Source organism: Scomber japonicus, chromosome 13 (assembly GCF_027409825.1).
Source record: "Scomber japonicus isolate fScoJap1 chromosome 13, fScoJap1.pri, whole genome shotgun sequence".
NCBI lineage: Eukaryota > Metazoa > Chordata > Actinopteri > Scombriformes > Scombridae > Scomber > Scomber japonicus.
The window spans coordinates 1,665,030-1,689,212 of NC_070590.1; the positions used below are offsets into that span (position 1 = coordinate 1,665,030).

At 39.3% G+C, this 24,183-nt stretch overlaps 6 protein-coding genes across 6 annotated transcripts; all 6 read right to left on the minus strand.

The window, feature by feature from the left end:
* Window positions 1–2,295: 2,295 nt before the first annotated feature.
* LOC128371725 (odorant receptor 131-2-like) lies at window positions 2,296–3,258 on the minus strand. The gene has a single exon (XM_053332105.1). It carries the CDS (start codon window positions 3,256–3,258, stop codon window positions 2,296–2,298), a length of 963 nt encoding a protein of 320 aa, XP_053188080.1.
* Window positions 3,259–6,556: 3,298 nt separating this feature from the next.
* LOC128371727 (odorant receptor 131-2-like) lies at window positions 6,557–7,522 on the minus strand. The gene has a single exon (XM_053332106.1). It carries the CDS (start codon window positions 7,508–7,510, stop codon window positions 6,557–6,559), a length of 954 nt encoding a protein of 317 aa, XP_053188081.1. The 5' UTR covers window positions 7,511–7,522.
* Window positions 7,523–10,351: 2,829 nt separating this feature from the next.
* LOC128371728 (odorant receptor 131-2-like) lies at window positions 10,352–11,338 on the minus strand. Its single transcript, XM_053332107.1, has one exon. The coding sequence runs from the start codon at window positions 11,321–11,323 to the stop codon at window positions 10,352–10,354; it is 972 nt and encodes a 323-aa protein (XP_053188082.1). The 5' UTR covers window positions 11,324–11,338.
* A 2,071-nt stretch (window positions 11,339–13,409) lies between these two features.
* Window positions 13,410–14,372, minus strand: LOC128371729 (odorant receptor 131-2-like). The gene has a single exon (XM_053332108.1). The coding sequence runs from the start codon at window positions 14,370–14,372 to the stop codon at window positions 13,410–13,412; it is 963 nt and encodes a 320-aa protein (XP_053188083.1).
* A 2,715-nt stretch (window positions 14,373–17,087) lies between these two features.
* LOC128371730 (odorant receptor 131-2-like) lies at window positions 17,088–18,077 on the minus strand. Its single transcript, XM_053332110.1, has one exon. It carries the CDS (start codon window positions 18,075–18,077, stop codon window positions 17,088–17,090), a length of 990 nt encoding a protein of 329 aa, XP_053188085.1.
* A 1,909-nt stretch (window positions 18,078–19,986) lies between these two features.
* On the minus strand, window positions 19,987–20,937 carry LOC128371731 (odorant receptor 131-2-like). The gene has a single exon (XM_053332111.1). It carries the CDS (start codon window positions 20,935–20,937, stop codon window positions 19,987–19,989), a length of 951 nt encoding a protein of 316 aa, XP_053188086.1.
* Window positions 20,938–24,183: the final 3,246 nt, after the last annotated feature.

Consider the following 24,183-nt stretch of genomic DNA (forward strand, 5'->3'; position numbering starts at 1 on the left):
CCTGCATTCTGGGAGCACTGTGTTCTAGCGGGGTAATAGGGTATTATGACCATGTATAAATGTACCTTGTTATTGTGCATTGAATACTAAGATATTCAAATAATACCACAAATCCCAACCTGCATAAAGTCATATCAGGGAGGTCCATTCTGGGGGTGGGGGGGGGGGGTTGCGATCTGTGCTGGTCCGGTTGGGGGTGTGCAACCACTCTAATAAGCGGGAACACAGAGCTATAAGGACGCTTTGCTCTCACACGCGCTGCATTTATAGTCACACAAACACACACACGCGCGCATGCTCAGTCACTTTCTAGTTCGCGCTCTTGCTCGCTCCAGATTCCGGGAGATTGGATCTCATTTGCGGGCGTCAGGAATATGCAGGAGACTCCCGTGACTTCCGGTAGAGTTGGGATGTCTGTAATACACAGGTTCATATATTCATGTTTTTATTTTAAACATGTGCAAGGTATGGCCTGATGGGCAAAGCAGCGATAGGGTCGGGTCCTCCTCGTTGGAGGGACAGGCGAATGAACCGGTGCCGAGCTTGAAAGAGCTCCTGTGTGTCGCTGAATGTCTGCATTGCTGACTGAAAGACGTCTTCTGTCTCCATTTATCTGTTCACTACAGTGTGTTGGATTCATGTTAATGTGTTTTTAAAGACATTTCAATTTGTGGAAAAAATTGCGAGGGGGAATATAAAAAAAATGTCTAATAAACCAAAACTTTCGCAACCCCTCTGCAGTACCTCCGCGTACCCTCTAGGGGTCACAGACCCCTGTTGAAGACCTCTGGACTACACCAACAACAAAAGGCCACAGATGTTTTTAAACTAAAGGTTAGTGGTTCGAGTGTACCCAGGGTCACAGTGAGGTCCAATATCTGATATATTTTAATTTTTGAAATGTACGGTAATGCACATAATTGGTGATTGAAAATTAGGCCACAATAATGGCGCTTTTCCACTACACAGTTCCAGCACGACTCAACTCGGTTCGACTCGACTCTGTTTTTTTGCGTTTCCACTAGGGATAGTTCCTGGTACCTGGTACTTTTTTCGTACCTGCTCTGCTGAGGTTCCAAGCCAGCCCAGCCGATACTAAATGTGACGTCAACAGACTGCTGGCCACTGATTGGTCAGAAGAGTTGGCGCTGAAAGAGTCATGAGCCGTCCACACAAGAATCAAAGCCGGCATTTTTAAATACCGGCAACAGTGTTACAGCCATAAGGCTCAGTTTTGTTGCTTTGTGTGTGACAGAAAGACACAGCAGCAAGTACACAACTGCCTCCATGTCCTCCATTGGTTATGTGTTTGCGTCGCGTATAAAACGAAGTCACAGCAGTTTCGCAGAGCCGTGCAATGATGACCCCGCCCACGTTGAGTAGGTACCTTGTTGTAATGGAAAAGGTTCCTGGAACCATGTTGAGTTGAGTCGAGCCGAGTAGTGCTGGAACTTTGTAGTGGAAAAGTGCCATTAATCAACAACAGTGGGGGGAACAGGTCTGCAGGGTTTGCTTGGCCTTATAAGTATTTTAAGATCTCAATCCTCAATCCCACATCATGTGATACCATGACATGTAAGTATAGAAACTAGCAGACTATTTTCTGTTGATTGAAATGCTCGTGGAAAAAATGGTCCACACAGTGAGAGTGATATGTCAGGTTATGGGCCCCATCAGGATAGAAAAACAAGAACACACACTCACACACACACACACACACACACACACACACACACACACACACACACACACACACACACACACACACACACACTGACATGTAGTTCTTCCCTCTATTGAATATGAGCATTCAAATACTTTGAATTTCTAAACTTTTCCTGCTGGACACAAAATGCCAGTGTTGCACTGGAGGCTTCAAGTTTCCACATCACACTTGTGTAAGTTGCATAATGGACCACAACTGGCTTTAAACCAACTGTGATGTCACAAATCTAAGTAAAAGTCAACACTTTAAAAACTCATATTTATTTATACTCAGAGCTCAGAGAAACTTTCAGCAAATGAACATGAAAACAAACTGCACATACATCGTTCTGCACAGAAAAGCTCAAATATCCAACTAAAGGAACAAGAAGAGCAACACATTTTTGACTGGAGGGGGACTTTAAGCTTTTGCAATATATACAAATAATAAAAATAACTTCTGCATTTTGTAACTACCAACAACTTAAAAACAATGAACTCAAATAAAGTATGTGCAGAATACAGATCATTCAGATTCTTTCACATTATGTGTATCTATTAAAATAAGAATAATGCTTGAATAATTCCATGTCACCTCGGCTGAGACCCCAGCCTTGGCAGTTTCAATTGACAGCACAGATGGTACATAAGGATGGGTCTGATGGTCTGGTCTCTGATGCCATAGATTAGAGCACTCAGACATCTTGGGAGAAGGATAATACACACATAAAGCATAGTCTGGATACGCAAAGTTGATACTCTGTCTAGGACTTTTGAGATGGCAGTAATCAATGGGTCATTTATTGTTGACAGGAGACTGAGGCCCAGCTGCACCAGATGCAGCAGCAGTGTGTTACGAGTCTTATGGGCTGAAGCTTTGTCTGTGGAGGCCGACCTGGCTGCTATCATCACTCCGATAAAGGAGCAAGTTATTGTCACACCAGCTGATAGAAACAGAAAGCAAGCATAGGCTTTGTCATAATGATCAGACATCGGGCCAAGATACATGGCTATGTCAGAGCAAAAGTCTTTCATCTGCAGGCTCTCCAGGTCTTCAAATGGAAACTCTAAAAGCAAAAGAACTCGGGTGAGAACATTTAGTGAACTAAAAGCCCAAACTGCAATGATGGCCACCCCTGTGTTTCTGATGGTGATGATGGTAGCATGCCTCAGTGGGTAGCACACAGCTACATATCTCTCCAGAGACATCAACACTAGTGTGAAAGGAGAGATTTCATTTGTGAGCTCAGTAAGCATGGCAAGAACACCACATACAGGATATGTCATCCATATTCTACTAACAGACAATAGATACATTAACTGGGTTAGTGCCATCTGTACAGTGTCTGCAAAAAGCAAGTTATATAGAAGAATGTAACGAGAGGTCTCTCTAAACACAGATTTACTCCTCAAAGTGAACAGCATGGTCCCATTAATGAAGAGAAACACACAGCATGGCACTGTAATTGGAATGGAAAACAACACAATTTCCAGTACTCCCAAGTATTGCAATCCAACAGTGATATTGTTCTGAGATCGACTTGTAAATGACATTTTAGAGAGGCATTTACGGGACCCCTGTGAAAATGAGAGTTTCAACCTGCTATACAGTCAATTTGACTAACTGGAAAGCAAGTTTAAGATCTAAAAAAAAAAAGCAAAAAAACCCAAAAACAATTACACAGAAACACATTTAAACAGTTTTTACCTTTAGAACAGTTTGAAAAACAAAACCAGGCAGAAATGTCTATTGAGTTCACATGCAAAAAAGAAAATGATTCACATACATGTTCCCTGTGCCGACAGTTAGCAGGTTAGAGGCTGTGCTTGGTCCATGTGGGGGGAACAGGTCTGCAAGGTTTGCCTGGCCTTATAAGTATTTTAAGATCTCAATCCCACATCATGTGATACCATGACATGTAAGTCTAGAAACTAGACAGTAATGTTGAACAGTGATGGGTGATGTAATCCTTAACATTTCTCTCTCAATACTCTAGTCATTGTATATTCTGTTGATGAAAGTTTTAGTACAGAAGCCCTGTCCAGCACTCACTAAGGTGGATATAAATCAGTCTGCCACTGTCTGTGTTTAAGTGTATCTCATTGAAGACCTTAACAAGAGGTGTCTCACTGCTTCAGTGTGGTCAAAATCCTGAATGGAAGACACCAAATCAGCTGTTTGGTGCCAAGAATTTGTTCAGCTGTTGAAAAAAAAGCCTTATCAATTATTTTATTTAAAATGGGAGGTTTCATATGGGCCAATAATTATTCATTAGTGAGGTGTCAACATTATTCTTTGACTTTTCACTCTTTTGATTTATTGTGCGTTATCAACATGGACAGACCAAAATACCTCTGGATGCAATTTCATAGACATACAATACAACTAATCAGAGCAACGAAACGTGTGACATGTGACTTTTCACAGCTGGACCAGATCTACAACTAATCACAGCAATGACCGTGTGAATTAGTGCTGAGTGACAGTAGTGTCGTTCCTGGTGGATTACTTTGGGACATGGACACCTTATTTGACTGATTACCTTTTAAAACCCCTCTCACAACTAGCACACTGCTTCTCATTTTACACACAGTGTTATCAATTTGATTGAACCATGCCATCGTATTGTTGACGTTCCAGCTGACAGGAGACCCGGTAGTCACCATCAGCTTAATTGATAAAGTATGTTTACTGTGTATGTTTAGTAGTGGTAATTTGTTTATTGGGACCATGTATAGTCTGACTTCCCCTGCCTGGCCAATCTTAAATATATTAATGTTGATGTGTTTAAGGGTTAATAACACATTCTTTTGAGTTAATTAAGGTGTACAGGAAAATGTGGGTGTGGCCGCCAACCAGATTTGGAGCAACTGCTCCTGTAGGATAAAAGGCCAACTCCCAGCATTGTTCAGGCTCTCTCTCTGTCTCTGCCCCACACACATGGTTCTGGCTTCAGTAATCAACAATCACCTTTTCAAATGTTCAAGTACAGACTTAGAATTCTGAATTTGATTCAGTAATGGTAAAATAACATTAATAATAATGTTAATAATATTAAGGACTTGCATGAACATAGGATATTCCATCTTTCATTGAACTTCCATCAATATATCACCTACCTAACTCCTCTCTAAAATAGTTTTCTAATTTCTTCAACGACCCCCTGAAACCTTGCTTGACATCCTTGTGACAATGGATCATAACCAAAGGAAGGACAGTTATTTGTGGGTCCAAAAGGATTCATGTTGTCAGTCAGTCCAAGTCCCCCCACCTAAATCAAAAACTGTTGGGAAGCAGATCTGGGAGCAGACTTATCTAATGAACAGTGGAACCGTATACCAGACCTGGTCCATTCCTCCTCCACAGACAGACAGACAGACAGGCAGACAGATATGGATATACTTTATTGATCCCACAAGTGAAATTATTGCATCACAGCAGCTTAGTCAAATATAATAAGATAAGGTACGATAAGATAATATATGGAGATATATAGATGTATTGATCCTACAGTGGGGAAAATTCATTGCTACAACAGCTCAAAAAATAGTGATATAAAAAAACCCAGAAAACAAATCTATACAACAATAAAATTTAAAACTAAATAAAAGGACCCTAAAGGGCAATTATAGTGTAGTACAAATAACAATAGCTTATTACAACAAATGACAACAGCAAATACATGACAATAAATTAATAGGCAGAATTTCAGGTCTGCATAGCAAACACTAAGTATTGAATAGTTACAGTATGAGCAATATTTTCCCAAAGAACAGTAATAGTAATAGTAGAGAAAAAGAGTAATAATAAGGTGAACAAGACAAGATGGCAGTGAATAATAAATATACCGTGTACAATGTAAGTCTGATTAAAATATCCCAAGGTTTACACCAGTGATAATTCCGTTTGTTGCACAGTAGATGGGTTAGGGTCACAACAGAGGACTGGTAGAAGATCTCCAGCATCTTGTTGCATACATTGAAAGATCAGAAAATAGACTCTGCTCACCCCTTTCTTGTACACAGTGTCTGTGTTGGATATTAGTTATCTTAATATTTTCTGTATTTTAATTCATATTTTGAATTTATAAATGCAGAAATATAGCTAACCAGACAATCACAGCAAATTATTTAAAAAACCTAAATATTATAAGTAAGATTAATGAAATTCTGTCAATCTTGAAATAATAAGAGGCACTGTTTTTCCAGAAATTAACATTGAGATGAAGATGTCTTCGTTCACTGTTTAATGGCAGCATGATCTCAGTTCTTCCTCTTGTGTTCATTGTCCTAATTGTCATTTTTAAATCTATTACAGATTAAACAGCAAACTGGATTAATTTATTTAGAATTATTTATATTCCATCGAACAAGTGCAGCAAATTCCACTTGAAATTCTTCTAACTCCATATTTCATATTCAAATAAAACAATGGTCTGAAAACAATTCTCATATGCCAAAATATACATTAAAACAATGTTGTTTGTTGCCACTTTTCTACTCTTTATTGTGGCCTCAAAGAGATCCTGAACTAACATGTTTCCACAGGAAGAAATGGGAAAGATAAAACCAACAGTACTACAAAAAATCACCCCACTGTCCTGTTTATCTTACTGAAAAGAATAACTTAGAAGATAGCCACTTGATTTTAAATCAGATCTCATAACAACTTCAGCTAAAATAAAGAATGCATTATTCTACAGAATGAAGACTGTAGATTTTGTCATCTAGGTCCACCTTTAAGATTTAATTGTATTAGGAAAGGATCACAAAGGATTAAAGTGACCAACAACTGTAAAAATGGGCATGTGAGTATTGTTTTAAAACAGAATTAAGATACATTGCGTGTGTCTTAAGGTGAGACCTCAGCCTTGGCTCTCAGTTTCAGTCGACAGCATAGATGGTATACAAGGATGGGTCTGATGGTCTGGTCTCTGATACCATAGATGAGAGAACTCATACATCTGGGGAGAAGGATAATAAACACATAAAGAGCAATTTGGATGCGGACACTCATTATACTGTCAAGGACTTTAGAGACAGCTACCAGCAATGGGTTGTGTATAGTTGATGAGAGACTGAGACCCAGCTGCACCAGATGCAGCAGCAATGTGTTACGAGCTTTATCGGCAGAAGCTTTGTCTGTGGAGGCCGACCTGGCTGCTATCATCACACCAATATAGGAGCACGTTATTGTCACACCAGCTGATAGAAACAGAAAGCAAGCATAGGCTTTGCGATAATGATCAGACATTGGGCCAAGAAACATGGCTATGTCAGAGCAAAAGTCTTTCATCTGCAGGCTCTCCAATTCTTCAAATGGAAACTCTAACAGCAAAATAACTTGGATGACAACATTTAGAGAACTGAATGTCCAAACTACACCGATCGCCACCCCTGTGTTTCTGGTGTTGATGATGGTAGCGTGCCTCAGTGGGTAGCACACAGCTACATATCTCTCCAAAGACATCAAGCCCACTGTGAGAGGAGAGATGTCCATTATAACATGGGCAAGCATGACAAGAAAACCGCACACAGGATAAGTCAGTCTTAATCTGCAAAAAGCCAGAATGTACATTATCTGACTCTGTGCCATCTGTACAGTGTCTGCAAATAGCAAGTTATACAGAAGAATGTAACGTGAAGTTTCACGAAACACAGGTTTACTTCTCAAAGTGAACAGCATGATTACATTAATGAAGAGGAACACACAGCATGGTATGGTAGTCAGAGTGGAAAGTATTGCTCTTTCTAGTAACCCCCGTCCAATAGTGGTGGTGGTCTGAGTCTGAGAAACATTTGACATTTTAGAAGAGAATTTAACATACATACAAAATATTAATCTGTTGATGAGGACTGCAAAAACAAGTATTCCTTTTTCCATTTCTAGCACAGTGAAGATATATCATCTTTAGAGAAGAGAATGCCACTGAGTTCACATGCAAAATCCAAATTCATCCACATACTTGTTAGATTAGAGAAAATGCTGATTTCCCCATGAGCAGAGCTGGTCTGCAGGGTTTGTCTTCCCTCACATATTGTTTATAATCTCTGTCTTCACATCCACTTCACACAACACAATCACATGTCAGCATTGTTAACAAATGATTCATGAGTGATGTAATACCATCATCAATACACTTATGCATGTCGTCATGTCAGGCCTGTAACAGCATGTCTTTATCAAAAAGGAAAGTATAATAAAAGGAAAGCCTGCTCTTAAATATTTAAAGGGGGTCTGTCCCCCAGAACAAATCTGGTTCCATGGGAGAGGAACCTGATAACTGAAGGCTCTGTCCCACATTGTACTTATGGAGACTATAGGAACAACAAGAAATCCTGCATTCTGGGAGCACTCTGTTCTAGTGGGGTAATAGGGTATTATGAGCTCTTTAAGATATGATGGTGGTTGACTATTAAGGGCTTTGCCGGTGAAGAGAGTGGTTTTAATACATGCCAGAGATGTCTCTGTGGTGCAGTATGGTAGAGAGGGCTGTTAAACAAAAGTTTGGTGATTCTAACCCTAACCCACCCAGAGTCAGAGTGGGTTCCTATTTAGCCCTTTTACAAGTTTTTCATAATGTCCATAATCGAGGATTAAAACTATAGGCCACACAACCTTGACAACTACATAGAGATGCCTCTATGGTGCAATATGTTAGTGTGTTGTGTTGTTTAAAAAAAGGTTGGTGGTTGGAGTGCACCCAGGGGTGAAATGAGTTCCATTTTCTTCCATATTGCATGTTTCAAAGTTTTTGGTAATTTACATAATTGGCGATAGAAAATTAGGCCACACCAAGTCAACAACAGGCCAGATATCTCTCTGTGGTACAAGAGGTTAGTATGTTGTATTGTTAAATCAAAAGCTGGTGGTTCAACCCCATCCAGGGTTGTAATGAGGTCCAATTTCTGTCATACTGCACATTTCAAAGTTTTTGGTAATGCAGGTAATCGGAGATTGAAAATAAAGACTACACCAACTTAACTAAAGGCCACAGATGCTTTTAAACTAAAGTTTGGTGGTTCGAGTGTACCCAGGGTACAGTGAGTTCCAATATCTGACATATTTTTCTTTTTGAAATGTACCGTAATGCACATAATTGGTGATTGAAAATTAGACCATAATAAGTCAACAACAGGCCAGAGAACCACTTTAAAAAGAAGTTTCATAATTAAATGAGTTCCCTCATTTGTTTTAGGAAAACTAATTTGATGAAATAAAAGTCTGATTGCAGAATGTAATACTATTAATAAAATATGAGCCTTATATGATATACACAGTTACACACTTTGTCAGGAAAATGTCTCCACGGGTGCAAATTCACTCATACTGCAATATCATCTATGACTCCTGGAGCACAGACAGAGTCGTGAAAATCAGCTTCATGGGGACCACTTTTTCTCAAAAAAGAATCACCAGGCATATCAGCAGACTGTTTTCTGTTGATTGAAATGCTTGTGGAAGAATTGGTCCACGCAGTGAGAGTGATATGTCAGGTTATGGGCCCCATCAGGATAGAAAAACAAGAACACATAAACATAAAAGAAAGAGATACCGTTCCAGTTATGATAATGTAGTGAAGGCAGTATGGTAGCTCATAACCAAAGGAAGGACAGTTATTTGTGGGTCGACAAGGATTCATGTGGTCAGTCAGTCCAAGTCTCCCCACCTAAATCAAAAACGCCTGGGAAGCAGATCTGGGAACAGAATTATCTAATGAACAGTGGAACCATATACTAGACCTGGTCCATTCCTCCTCCACAGACAGACAGACAGGCAGACAGACATGGATATACTTTATTGATCCCACAAGTGAAATTATTGCATCACAGCAGCTTAGTCAACTACAATCAAGAAAAAAAAGAAGCTCATTACAAAAAAAGACAAAAACACACAAATGACAATAAATTAATAGGCAGAATTTCAGGTCTGCATAGCAAACACTAAGTATTGAATAGTTACAGTATGAGCAATATTTTCCCAAAGAACAGTAATAGTAATAGTAGAGAAAAAGAGTAACAATAAGGTGAACAAGACAAGATGGCAGTGAATAATAAATATACCGTGTACAATGTAAGTCTGATTAAAATATCCCAAGGTTTAGACCAGTGATAATTCCAGCCTTGTGAGTTAGTTTGTTGCACAGTAGATGGGTTAGGGTCACAACCGAGGACTGGTAGAAGATCTCCAGCATCTTGTTGCATAAATTGAAAGATCAGAAAATAGGCTCTGCTCATCCTTTCTTGTAGATGGATAGATAGATCTTAGTTATCTTAAAATTTTACTGTACATTTTGAATTTGTAAATGCAGAAATATAGCTAACCAGACAATCACAGCAGATGACCAAAAAAAACTTAGATGTTTAAAAATAATTTTACATCACCCCGCTGTCCTGTTTATCTTGTACTGAAAAGACTAACTTAGAAGATAGCCACTTGATTTTAAATCAGATCTCATAACAGCTTCAGCTAAAATAAAGAATGCATTATTCTACAGAATGAAGACTGTATATTTTGTCATCTAGGTCCACCTTTAAGATTTAATTGCATTAGGAAGGGATCACAAGGTATTACAGTGACCAACAACTGTAAAAATGGGGATGTGAGTATTGTTTTAAAACAGAATTAAGATACATTGCATGCGTCTTAAGGTGAGACCTCAGCCTTGGCTCTCAGTTTCAGTCGACAGCATAGATGGTATACAAGGATGGGTCTGATGGTCTGGTCTCTGATACCATAGATGAGAGAACTCAGACATCTGGGTAGAAGGATAATAAACACATAGAGGGCAATTTGGATGCGGACACTCATTATACTGTCAAGGACTTTAGAGACAGCTACTAGCAATGGGTTGTGTATAGCTGATGAGAGACTGAGACCCAGCTGCACCAGATGCAGCAGCAATGTGTTACGAGCTTTATCGGCAGAAGCTTTGTCTGTGGAGGCCGACCTGGCTGCTATCATCACACCAATATAGGAGCAAGTTATTGTCACACCAGCTGATAGAAACAGAAAGCAAGCATAGGCTTTGTCATAATGATCAGACATTGGGCCAAGAAACATGGCTATGTCAGAGCAAAGGCCTTTAATCTGCAGGCTCTCCAATTCTTCAAATGGAAACTCTAACAGCAAAATAACTTGGATGAAAACATTTAGAGAACTGAATGTCCAAACTACACCGATGGCCACCCCTGTGTTTCTGGTGGTGATGATGGTAGCGTGCCTCAGTGGGTAGCACACAGCTACATATCTCTCCAGAGACATCACCACCAGTGTGAGAGGAGAGATGTCAGTTATAACATTAGTGAGCATGACAAGAAAACCACATACAGGATAAGTCAGTCTTAATCTACAAAAAGCCAGAATGTACATTATCTGACTCTGTGCCATCTGTACAGTGTCTGCAAATAGCAAGTTATACAGAAGAATGTAACGTGAAGTTTCACGAAACACAGGTTTACTCCTCAAGGTGAACAGCATGATTACATTAATGAAGAGGAACACACAGCATGGTACGGTAGTCAGAGTGGAAAATATTGCTCTCTCTAGTAACCCCCGTCCAATAGTGGTGGTGGTCTGAGAAGTATTTGACATTTTAGAAGAGCATCTAACATACATACAAAATATTAATCTGTTGATGAGGACTGCAAAAACAAGTATTCCTTTTTCCATTCCTAGCACAGTGAAGATATATCATCTTTAGAGAAGAGAATGCCACTGAGTTCACATGCAAAATCCAAATTCATCCACATACTTGTTAGATTAGAGAAAATGCTGATTTCCCCATGAGCAGAGCTGGTCTGCAGGGTTTGTCTTCCCTCACATATTGTTTATAATCTCTGTCTTCACATCCACTTCACACAACACAATCACATGTCAGCATTGTTAACAAATGATTCATGAGTGATGTAATACCATCATCAATACACTTACGCATGTCGTCATGGCAGGAGCATCTATCAAACATGGAGTAATTATGGGGCAATGCAGTGTTGAGTATATTCCTTCTTCAGTGGTATTCAAGTTCCCTTTCCTATTCTCCACTCCCTTTATCCAAGACATCTTTCTCCTTAAGAAGTATGTATCTGCAAATTCAATGATATAGCTGAATGATCACTAATCATTGTACTAATAAACCAACTTTCGTTTTGGTCAGTAATCCATAAGAGACCAGTTAATTTAGCTCATAGGGCTTATTTGTTTAATTCTGTATTGAAATCTGTAATCATTCATTGAGTGGAAGTAGGGGGTAAATGCTCCACCAAGGTTATCAGGGGGGCACCCTCCTTCTTTGAATTTTTGCTCTATTATTAAGTACACTACAGTCAAGGCCTATGACAGCATGTCTTTAACAAAAAGGAAAGTATAACAAAAGGAAAGCCTGCTCTTAAATATTTAAAGGGGGTCTGTCCCCCAGAACAAATCTGGTTCCATGGGAGAGGAACCTGATAACCGAAGGCTCTGTCCCCCATTGTACTTATGGAGACTATAGGAACAACAAGCAATCCTGCATTCTGGGAGCACTCTGTTCTAGTGGGGTAATAGGGTATTATGAGCTCTTTAAGATATGATGGTGGTTGACTATTAAGGGCTTTGTGGGTGAAGAGAGTGGTTTTAATACATGCCAGAGATGTCTCTGTGGTGCAGTATGGTAGAGAGTGCTGTTAAACAAAAGTTTGGTGATTCTAACCCTAACCCACCCAGAGTCAGAGTGGGTTCCTATTTAGCCCTTTTACAAGTTTTTCATAATGTCCATAATTGAGGATAAAAAATATAGGCCATACAACCTTGACAACTACATAGAGATGCCTCTATGGTGCAATATGTTAGTGTGTTGTGTTGTTAGAAAAAGGTTGGTGGTTGGAGTGCACCCAGGGGTGAAATGAGTTCCATTTTCTTCCATATTGCATGTTTCAAAGTTTTGGTAATTTACGTAATTGGCGATAAAAAATGAGGCCACACCAAGTCAACAACAGGCCAGATATCTGTCTGTGGTACAAGAGGTTAGTATGTTGTATTGTCACAAAAAGAATCACAAGGTATATCAGCAGGCCATTCTCTGTTGATTGAAATGCTTGTGGAACAATGGTCCACACAGTGAGAGTGATATGTCATGGGCCCCATTAGGATAGAAAAGCAAGAACACACACACACACACACACACAAACATGTAGTTCTATCTATTGAATATAAATATGCAAATACTTTCTAAACTTTTCCTGCTGGACACAAAATGTCAGTGTTGCACTGGAAGCTTCAAGGTCCCACATCACACTTGTGTAAGTTGCATAATGGACCACAACTGGCTTTAAACCAGCTGTGATGTCACAAATCTAGGTCAAAGTCAACACTTTAAAAACTCATATTTATTTATACTCAGAGCTCAGAGAAACTTTCAGCAGATGAACATGAAAACAAACTGCACATACATCGTTCTGCACAGAAAAGCTCAAATATCCAACTAAAGAAACAAGAAGAGCAACACATTTTTGACTGGAGGGGGACTTTAAGCTTTTGCAATATATACAAATAATAAAAATTACTTCTGCATTTTGTAACTACCAACAACTTAAAAACAATGAACTCAAATAAAGTATGTGCAGAATACAGATCATTCAGATATACAGTCAATTCTTTTAAAACAAGCTTTCTTTCACATTATGTGTATCTATTAAATTAAGAATAATGCTTGAATAATTCCATGTCACCTCGGCTGAGACCCCAGCCTTGGCAGTTTCAAACGACAGCACAGATGGTACATGAGGATGGGTCTGATGGTCTGGTCTCTGATGCCATAGATTAGAGCATTCAGACATCTTGGGAGAAGGATAATACACACATATAGAATACTCTGGATACGCAAAATTGATACTCTGTCTAGGATTTTTGAGATGGCAATAATCAATGGGTCATTTATAGTTGACAGGAGACTGAGGCCCAGCTGCACCAGATGCAGCAGCAGTGTGTTACGAGTCTTATGGGCTGAAGCTTTGTCTGTGGAGGCCGACCTGGCTGCTATCATCACTCCGATAAAGGAGCACGTTATTGTCACACCAGCTGATAGAAACAGAAAGCAAGCATAGGCTTTGTCATAATGATCAGACATCGGGCCAAGAAACATGGCTATGTCAGAGCAAAAGTCTTTCATCTGCAGGCTCTCCAGTTCTTCAAATGGAAACTCTGACAGCAAAATAACTCGAGTGAGAACATTTAGTGAACTGAAGGCCCAAACTGCAATGATGGCCACCCCTGTGTTTCTGATGGTGATGATGGTAGCGTGCCTCAGTGGGTAGCACACAGCTACATATCTCTCCAGAGACATCAACCCCAGTGTGAGAGGAGAGATATCATTTGTGAGCTCAGTAAGCATGGCAAGAACACCACATACAGGATATGTCATCCATATTCTACTAACAGACAATAGATACATTAACTGGGCTAGTGCCATCTGTACAGTGTCTGCAAAAAGTAAGTTATATAGAAGAATGTAACGGGAGGTCTCTCTAAACACAGATTTACTCCTCAAAGTGAACAGCATGGTCCCATTAATGAAGAGAAACACACAGCATGGCACTGTAATTGGAGCAGAAAACAACACAAGTTCCAGTACTCCCCGGTATTGGAATCCAACAGTGATGTTGTTCTGAGATCGACTTGCAAATGACATTTTAGAGAGGCATTTACGGGACCCCTGTGAAAAAGATAAAACATCTGGAGAGTTTCAACCTGTTGTACAGTAAATTCAACTAAATGGAAAGCACATTTAAGATAATAAAAACAACAACAACAAATTCTTACTCTTAGAACAGCTTAAACACAAAACCAGGCAGAAATGTCTATTGAGTTCACATGCAAAAAAGAAAATGATTCACATACATGTTCCCTGTGCCGACAGTTAGCAGGTTAGAGGCTGTGCTTGTTCCATGTGGGGGGAACAGGTCTGCAGGGTTTGCCTGGCCTTATAAGTATTTTAAGATCTCAATCCCACATCATGTGATACCATGACATGTAAGTATAGAAACTAGACAGTAATGTTGAACAGTGATGGGTGATGTAATCCTTTACATTTCTCTCTCAATACTCTAGTCATTGTATATTCTGTTGCTGAAAGTTTTAGTACAGAAGCCCTGTCCAGCGCTCCTGAAGGTGGATATGAATCAGTCAATGTAACGGTTGCTGTTAAAAAAAAAAGCTTTTTCCAATTATTTTTTCTAAAAATAGGTGGTTTCATATGGACCAATAATTCTTCATTAGTGAGGTGTCTACATTATTCTTTTGATTGTTAATTCACAAATGCAAATTAGTCTGGAAGTTTTCTCACTTTTGATTTCTATGGTGCATTATACAGGTCTATACTGTACTCTTTCATTTAATTTAAAGAGACCCAACATTCTCCCATGACCAGCACTTGGCAACTTAGCATGAAAAAACTCCCCTTAAACAGCAAGAAACCTCAGGCAGACACGGGTTGGTGACCATCTGCCTCAACAGTCCACTTTGGCAGCATGTCCTTGACAAAATCCAGCAGTGGTTGAGTACCTGTGGCACCTTCTTGGAGACCAAATAGATGCAGGTTTTCTCCAATTTTCATCTCAAAGTATGTTAGCCATTTTGTAGTTTAAGCTAGCCAGAAACAACTATTTGATGGATTGACATGAGCTTTACAACAGATATCCAAGGTCTCTAGAAGGTATATTCCAACCACTTTGTTCATCGCCTGACTTTTCCACTTGTGCCACCAACTTGTCACCGGTGAATTGGCACCAAATTTTGTACATATATTCATGGTTCCTAGACAATGTATTCTAATGACTGCCAATCCCCTGAGTCTTCCTCTCGTGCCTTTGGTTTGCCATTTTTGATTCTTAAATAAACATTTCAACAACTTCATGGGTTTCTGTGAAACTGGGTAGATACATCAATGGTCCTCAGAAGATTAATTTTAAACTTTTGTTCCCCTGATCTTTTCTTTAGGGCTATATTTATATTTTATATCATTAGCTCAAAATGTCCATTTGTCCAAAAGGTTCATAACCAAATACCAGTCAACTAATGACATTCCCAACAGGCTTATCTGTACTTTATTTTTAGTCCTATTCAGCAAATACTTTAGGACTTTGATCACATTTTTTTAACTTTGAAAATAAAATACGAAAGAGGCAAACCTAAAAAGTACATTGAGAGAAATGTTCATGTGAACTAAAAATGGATTATAACTCTTTATAACTACAGACATTCATGTTTGTTTAATTAGTTTATCTAAACTAGTGCAAGATATTCACATGTCATACGCCAATTGTGAGTGGTAAGTTTATCAGATGTAATGTTATACATGTTTGAGCAATGGTATTGCAAGTTTGCAGAAGTTACAAACATGTCTTGGAGTAGGAGTTAATTTAATTTGAGCATTCTAATAAAATGTTTCCTGACATTAAATAAATATATTCATATAAACACGTGGCAGTTGAGCTGACCTATTTGTGAGCTGGACTTTCTTCGTGGGCATCCCAGCAACGTGAAATATACCATTGCCACTATCATTACTGCTCTATCCACTTTTGCAGCCACACTAAAATTCCCTGAGACCAGTCCCCCTAATGGAAACCAGCCTTCTTAGTCTCACAGGGGATTCATGGTTCCATACCACGTTAAAAGACTGTCCCAACCAAGCCAAACTCAAAGTTCCAACCTTTTATTTTATTTATTACAACCAAAACATTACAAATCTTTAAGTCAAAATAAAACTGAAGGACAAATTGCTCTACTACTTCCAAACTCCACCGACCAAATCCCTCCTCAAAACTGAAATCCAAAGGACAAAAATCACATGTGGAACTCCCAACACTGGCAACTACCTAACTGGCTTCAACAGGTGCTACCAATAAGCCAATCAACAAAACCAATATTCAGACCAATCAAGCTGAACTTCAACAAATTACCCCTTATAAAACTAACTAGACTTCCACTTGTCTACTCAAATAAATTTGAACAATCAGACGAGCCCCCATTTTGTCACAAACCGGGCCAGTCAGTGGCAAAAAGGGAGTCCACACATGAAATAACAAATCGAAATTAATTTATTATTAAATCATTTTAACTTGAACGTAAATAATGGTTTAATTAGTCAAATATGAATTATGTCATACTAAACAAATATAAGATAAACTTAAATAAAAATAAACCAAAAGTATGTGTGAAATGTTATGTTAAGGGTCAGTCATGTATGCAGTGTATAGATGAGTGGAATATGTTGTGTGAAGTGTTGAATGCAGGAGGCAATGATACTTAGTTCCACATGGCAGGTGGAAGCCTGAAACCAAGTCTCAGTCTGGAGGCAGCAAGAGAGACTTAGCAAATGGTTAGACACTGTCTGACACTACTGTCAAGTGACAAGCATAATTTTAGGTTTGGCTGGGACAACTTCGAGCAAAGGTGAGCGTCTCCACTGAAAGCATAGATGGTATACAAGGACAGGTCTAATGGTCTGGTCTCTGATTCCATAGATAAGAGAACTCAGACATCTGGGGAGGATGATCATACACACATAAAGTACAGTCTGGATGCGGACAGTCATTATCCTGTCTAGGACTTTTGAGACAGCTACAAGCAATGGGTTGTGTATAGTAGAAGAGAGACTGAGGCCCAGCTGCACCAGATGCAGCAGCAGTGTGTTACGAGACTTACGGGCTGAGTCTTGGTCTGTGGAGGCCGACCTGGCTGTTATCATCACACCAATATAGTTACAAGTCACTGTCACACCAGCTGCTACAAACAGAAAACAAGTGAAAGCTTTGTCATAATAATCAGATATTGGATCAAGCAACATACTTTCTTTGCCACAAAAATCTTCCATCTGCAGGCTCTCGGAGTTTTCAAAATGAACATTTGATAGTAAAAGAACTTGAGTAATAATATTTAGTGAATTGAACCCCCAAACCACCATAATGGCCACCCCTGTGTTTCTGATGGTGATGATGGTAGCGTGCCTCAGTGGGTAGCACACAGCTACATATCTCTCCAGAGACATCACCACCAGTGTGAGAGGAGAGATATTATTTGTGAGATTGGCGAGCATGATGAGAAAACCACATACAGGATAAATCAGCCTTAATCTACAAACAGCCAGAATATACATTAACTGACTCTGTGCCAAGTGTACAGTGTCTGCAAAAAGGAGGTTATACAGGAGAATGTAACGGGAGGTCTCTCGAAAAACAGGTTTACTCCTCAAGGTGAATAACATGGTCCCATTAATGAAGAGAAACACACAGCATGGCACTGAAGTCAGAATGGAAAACATCACCATTCCCAGTAGCCCCTGATACTGCAGTCCAACAGTGATGTTGGTCTGAGACTGATTGGAGTCCAACATATTAAAGAAACATTATAATCATCTACTTAACCTGTTGATATGTATAAATGTCCAGTTTGTATCTCTAAAGGTAACAACATCTCATCTTTAGAGCAGTGAAGGTTCCTAAATTCACATTTAAAATCCACAGTCATCCACATATTTTACTCTGTGCAAACAGTAAGCAGCTTGTTTCTATGAGAGCAGAGCTGGTCTGCAGGATTGACCTGCCCTCGCATACTATTTATGAGCTCTGACCTCCCATCTTGTTCATGCAACATTACGTCAGTACTGTTCACAGATTACTAATGGTTAGAGATTTGACTTCTTAAACTTGACTTCTTAAAGGGATATTCTTGTATTTCGTATTTTTCAACCTGGCATATTTGTTTCATAAATGTGGCCATTGTGATTATATTCTTCACTCATAGATAGATAACTTATTGATCCTTACAGGAAACTAGTTATGGCAGCTACATTCACAGAAAAAAAAATCACAGGAGACATCTGACACTGATAATAACACATCTAAACTAACCACAAAAATACTACAACAAAAACACCAAACAGTGGCGATAAAAATATTTTTCATACATAATAAAATACACTGTGTGCAATGTGCAATATGTTGCTTCCATACCACTTATTCTCTAGAGTTGTTGGGAGCCAATCCCAGCTGACATTGGTCAAGAGGCAGGTTACACCTTGTACAGGTCACCCGTCAATCACAGGGTTAACATGTAGTAGAGAAACAACCAGCCACACTCCCATTCACACATAATTTAGAGTGACCAATTAGCCTAACCTGCATGTTTTAGGTCTATGGGAGGAAGCTGAAGTACCCGTTGAGAGCCCACACAGACATGGGTAGAACAAACAAACACCTTTGACTTGTATTATCTTGAACTATATAAAAACTGTAACTTTGCGCTTGCCAGATATGTGTCTTAAGAATGAATCCTTAGTGACTGTTACTAAGCCAGATAAAGCTCCCATCATTGATAAACTCTAAAAAACGTATCAGGCCTAATGACGTTCCTTCTATGGGGAGATTGTTTTCAACCACTTAATGAATTAAAAGTTTTGTATGAAATATATAAAACCGAACAACCACAGATGTGTTTCACAGTGAGACTTTGAGAAGTATTAGAATTTTTTTGTGTTTTTGAAGTCAGGTCTAGTTGGAGCTTTACTGAACATGGAAAGGTCGACACCCTGTGACAGGTTTTAATCCAAAAATAGAACAAACCTGATGTACATTAGGAGGAGAAATTGTTTCTTAGACATTTATATCTGTCTGCCTGCTAAAAAGTAATTTGACTTGGGTTTCATGATTCGTGTTTCATCTGTATGCTTCTGTTTATGGTGTCTAACTAAGTCATTTTTGGACATGATGTCACCATCTGAACAGTGTTTGCTGGGATGTTACACACTGTTACAATTTAATTTAGCAGACTATTTTATCCATAGCAATGAGAATCTGAGAGTTAATACAACACAAGCAAGGATCTAGTCTGGAGAGAACAACAAAAGAAAGTGCCTTAAAGCTAAGTTCAGGTCCAATAGGATGTAGGTTCGACACAGGCAGTGCACAGAAGTGACACATAGACTGCATAGAAACAGATTTTGACTTGAGTTTCATGATTTGCATTTTATTTGCATGTTGCTGTTTTTAGACAGTTTTTTCAGTCCACCATACACAGAGGTAAATGGCATTTTGTTTGTTCTGCTCATGATATTTAATTTTTTCTCATGTGAGTATCCATATACATAAGTCATGAATGACATGAGAAAATCCTATTGTACTTTAGAAAAAGGGACACACTACTCATTCTCTATTTAAAAATATAATAAATGAACACATTTTATCAGAAACGATATTTATTGAAGGAATTATAAGTGTGCCGGTTTTAGCTTCAGCTGGGACAACTTAGAGCAAAGGTGAGCGTCTCCACTGAAAGCATAGATGGTATACAAGGACAGGTCTGATGGTCTGGTCTCTGATTCCATAGATAAGAGAACTCAGACATCTGGGGAGGATGATAATACACACATAAAGTACAATCTGAATGCGGACACTCATTATCCTGTCTAGGACTTTTGAGACAACTACAAGCAATGGGTTGTGGAGAGCAGAGGAGAGACTGAGGCCCAGCTGCACCAGACGCAGCAGCAATGTGTTACGAGCTTTATGGGCTGAAGCTTTGTCTGTTGAGGCCGACCTGGCTGCTACTATCACACCAATATAAGAAGAGATGACTGCCAAACCAGCTGATACAAACAGAAAACAAGTGAAAGCTTTGTCATAATGATCAGATATCGGATCAATCAACATACTGTCTTTGCCACAAAAGTCTTCCATCTGCAGGCTCTCTGAGTTTTCAAAAGGAACATTTGATTGTAAAAGAACTCGAGTAATAATATTTAGTGAATTGAACCCCCAAACCACCATAATGGCCACCCCTGTGTTTCTGATGGTGATGATGGTAGCGTGCCTCAGTGGGTAGCACACAGCTACATATCTCTCCAGAGACATCACCACCAGTGTGAGAGGAGAGATTTCATTTGTGAGATTTGTAAGCATGATGAGAAAACCACATACAGGATAAATCAGCCTTAATCTACAAACAGCCAGAATATACATTAACTGACTCTGTGCCAAGTGTACAGTGTCTGCAAAAAGGAGGTTATACAGGAGAATGTAACGGGAGGTCTCACGAAACACAGGTTTACTCCTCAAAGTGAATAACATGGTCCCATTAATAGAAAGAAACACACAGCATGGCACTGTAGTCAGAATGGCAAACATCACCGTTCCTAGTAGCTCCTGATACTGCAGTCCAACAGTGATGTTGGTCTGAGACTGATTTGCATACAACATATCATTGAATAAAAATGTGAACCTGTTGATGTTATTCAAGCACAAAGGCACAGTTAATCTTGTTCAGTTAGTGTTCCCATAAGAGTGATGAAAACTCGTATTTGGAGTAGAGCAGCCTGCTGTTGAGTTCACATGCAAATCTTCTGATCATCCATAGACATTTATCCTGTGCAGGTGGTTAGTAGGTTAGAGGTTTGGTCTGTTTCAGTGTCAGCAGTGCTCCTCTGCAGTTGTCTGCCTACGTTGGCAGACTATATGAGCTCAATCCTAACACTCACTTCACGTCACACCATCACATGTAAGCAATGGCGTTGTAAAAAATGCTGTGTCATTATGGACATGATGACATAAATAATAAAACTAAAATAATGAGAGGAATTACATCATCCTACATCAGAGAATTCTAAGTAGTGTGCTATTGTTTATTATAGTTGAAGTTATTTATGTTTCATCATAATAAACATGTCAAAAGAAGGTCTATGGATGGAAAACTATTCACCTGAATGAATGTGTGATGATCTTCCTTTAAAAACTTAGTCAAAAAGACAGTCCCACACTTGGTCTTTTACAATGGACAGAGAGTTCTGGCCCATCAGTTCTACAGGATAGAAGAAGGTTGTAACAACCCATCAAACAACAGCTGCAGGTCCCAAAGTGCTGAGCAAGAAAGAATTAAGGGCTTTGTCCAATGAACCCCATAGAGAACAACATCACCAATTGGTGGCTCTTGGCAGTGAATAATATTAATAATAATACAGTTTATTTATAAAGCACTTCACATTTGCAAAGCAAAACTCAAAGTAATATTTTTTATGCTAGGAATGAGGTGTAATTTAAGACTTTAAGAGTAAGGCATAACAAGCCAAAAGAACTTGAAGATGTATGGTCTTTGATTCAACAGCTTGTAAAGAACTGCCAACATGACCCATAAATGTTAAGAGCTTAAGATCATATCGACCTTGTCTATATCCATAGCTGTGGGAAGCAGGGGTGCAGGAGTGGCTAGCAACCTATGTTGCCAACCCTTTGTGTTGTTGCAATGATGTATTTTTTCTGTTGTGTGTGAGCTGGTCCAGCAAAAACATTGGCATGGAGAAAAAAAGCAACGTGGCTGATTGCGGTGCAGCTGCTTACTATGGACATTTCACTCCACATCTGCCATCCCTATATAGGCTGTAGTACTTTTTAAATTATGTCAAGCAGTGCAAGCTTTCCAGGTTGTTTTTTTATTGTGTGTTCTATTGATGTATGAGTGTTTCTTTAATAATTTATCTTAAAGATTAGAGAGGTTGCTTTCACTAAGTCACATTTTACTCTATGCAAACAGTAAGCAGCTTGTTTCTATGAGAGCAGAGCTGGTCTGCAGGATTGACCTGCCCTCACATATGGTTTATGAGTTCTGTCCTCCCAACTTGTTCATGTGACATTACGTCAGCACTGTTAACAGATTACTCATGGTTAGAGATTCCACTTGCACTTGTTAAAGGAATATTCTGGTATTTTTCAACTTGGCATATTTGTTTCATAAATGTGACTATATGGGTCATGGATAGATACTATACGGACAAAAGTATTGGGACACACCTCTTAATCATTGAATTTAGGTGTTTCATTCAGACCCATTGCCACAGGTGTATAAAATCAAGCACTGTGCAGTCTGCATTTACAAGCATTTGTGGAAGAATTGGAAGTTCTGAAGAGTTCAGTGAATTCAAGTGTGTTACTGTCATAGGATGCCACCTTTGCAACAAGTCAGTTTGTGAAATTTCCCCCCTGTTAGATATTCCATGATCAACTGTAAGTGGTATTATTGAAAAGTGGAAATGTTAAGGAACAATAGCAACTCAACCATTAAGTGCAAGACCATGAAAGTCACAGAGCAGGGTCAACGATGGCTGAGGAGAATAGTGCATAAAAGTTGCCAATGCTCTGTTGATTTACTAACGACAGAGTTCCAAACATCCTCTCACATTTTTTAGGCAATTTTCCATCATTAATATGCACTGGGTCAAACTAGGCTTTGCGGTCATAGCAAGGCCTCACCAAATGTTGGGTTTAGACACTGTCTCCCCTTGAGATAGTGGTAAGCAGTGAGTCTGCTCCTTTTGGTGAAAACAGGAGGCATTCTGATAGTGTTGCTATAGCAGCCGAGGTCAGATATGTCTTTGACTGTTTTTCCTAAACTAAGTAAAGGTAACTGGAGTCAGAGGTTTGATATAGTGTTGGATGGAGGACAAAGGTCCTGAGTGACGTCTAAGCAATGTTTTGTCTATAGACCAACTAAATCCTGTAGATGTGTTGGATCTGCCCATATTTGGGCATGACTCCACCTGTGGCATTATCTGTGTGTGAGGTGTGTCAGATCATAACGTGTACTGATCATTCATTCACTTCTCCTTGATCAAGTAAATAAACCTTTTCAATACAAGACATTCTGAACTCCTGCTCTCTCCATTGACGTATGGGTTGCATAATTAAAATTTCTAACAACATTAACATCAGGTCAAGAACTCTGTGCCAGGGGCTCCTTGGAATGAGTTTTCATGGCCGAGCAGCTGCATGAAAGCCTCACATCACCAAGCACAATGTGTTCTAGGATGGGAATCACACATCTCTGTTAGGCAGTCTGATGGACGAATCTGGGTTTGGTGGGTACCAGGAGAACGTTGCCTGACTGACTATATTGTGCCAGCAAATTGCCTGTTTTTATGTTTTTTGTTTCCAATTCTTACTGTTAAATGTTTGTTTTATGTAAAGCACATTGAGTTGCCATCGTGTATGAAATGTGCTATATAAATAAAGCTGCCTTGCCTTGCCTAAAGATTAGTACCTGGCAGTGCCCAGGATCAGCATGTTGGGGTCATTGCTTCTTCCTGTTGTCCATTTAATATCACACCCAAACCCAGTCTTTTGTTCTCACGTGGTGGGCATGTTGAGCCATATATCCACATGAGCTGACCCTCTTCTTAACCAGAGTTGACTTTTGTGAAGCAACTTTGCTATGAGGAATGAATATATATATTCAATGAAACTGACCTTGCATGCATTTAATGTCTTTCTAACCGACACACTCAAAGAAATTTGAGGGAGAGAAAAATAAAAAGAGAATGGGCTCAGCTACCAACACCTTTGTCACATACTGTAGTTCACCTTCCTAGAGTAACACTAAATCTGTTGTCTCTCCCCTCCTGAGCAGCTAACACAATGGGTGACCTCCAAGTACAATTTGTAGGTTCAACAAGTCTT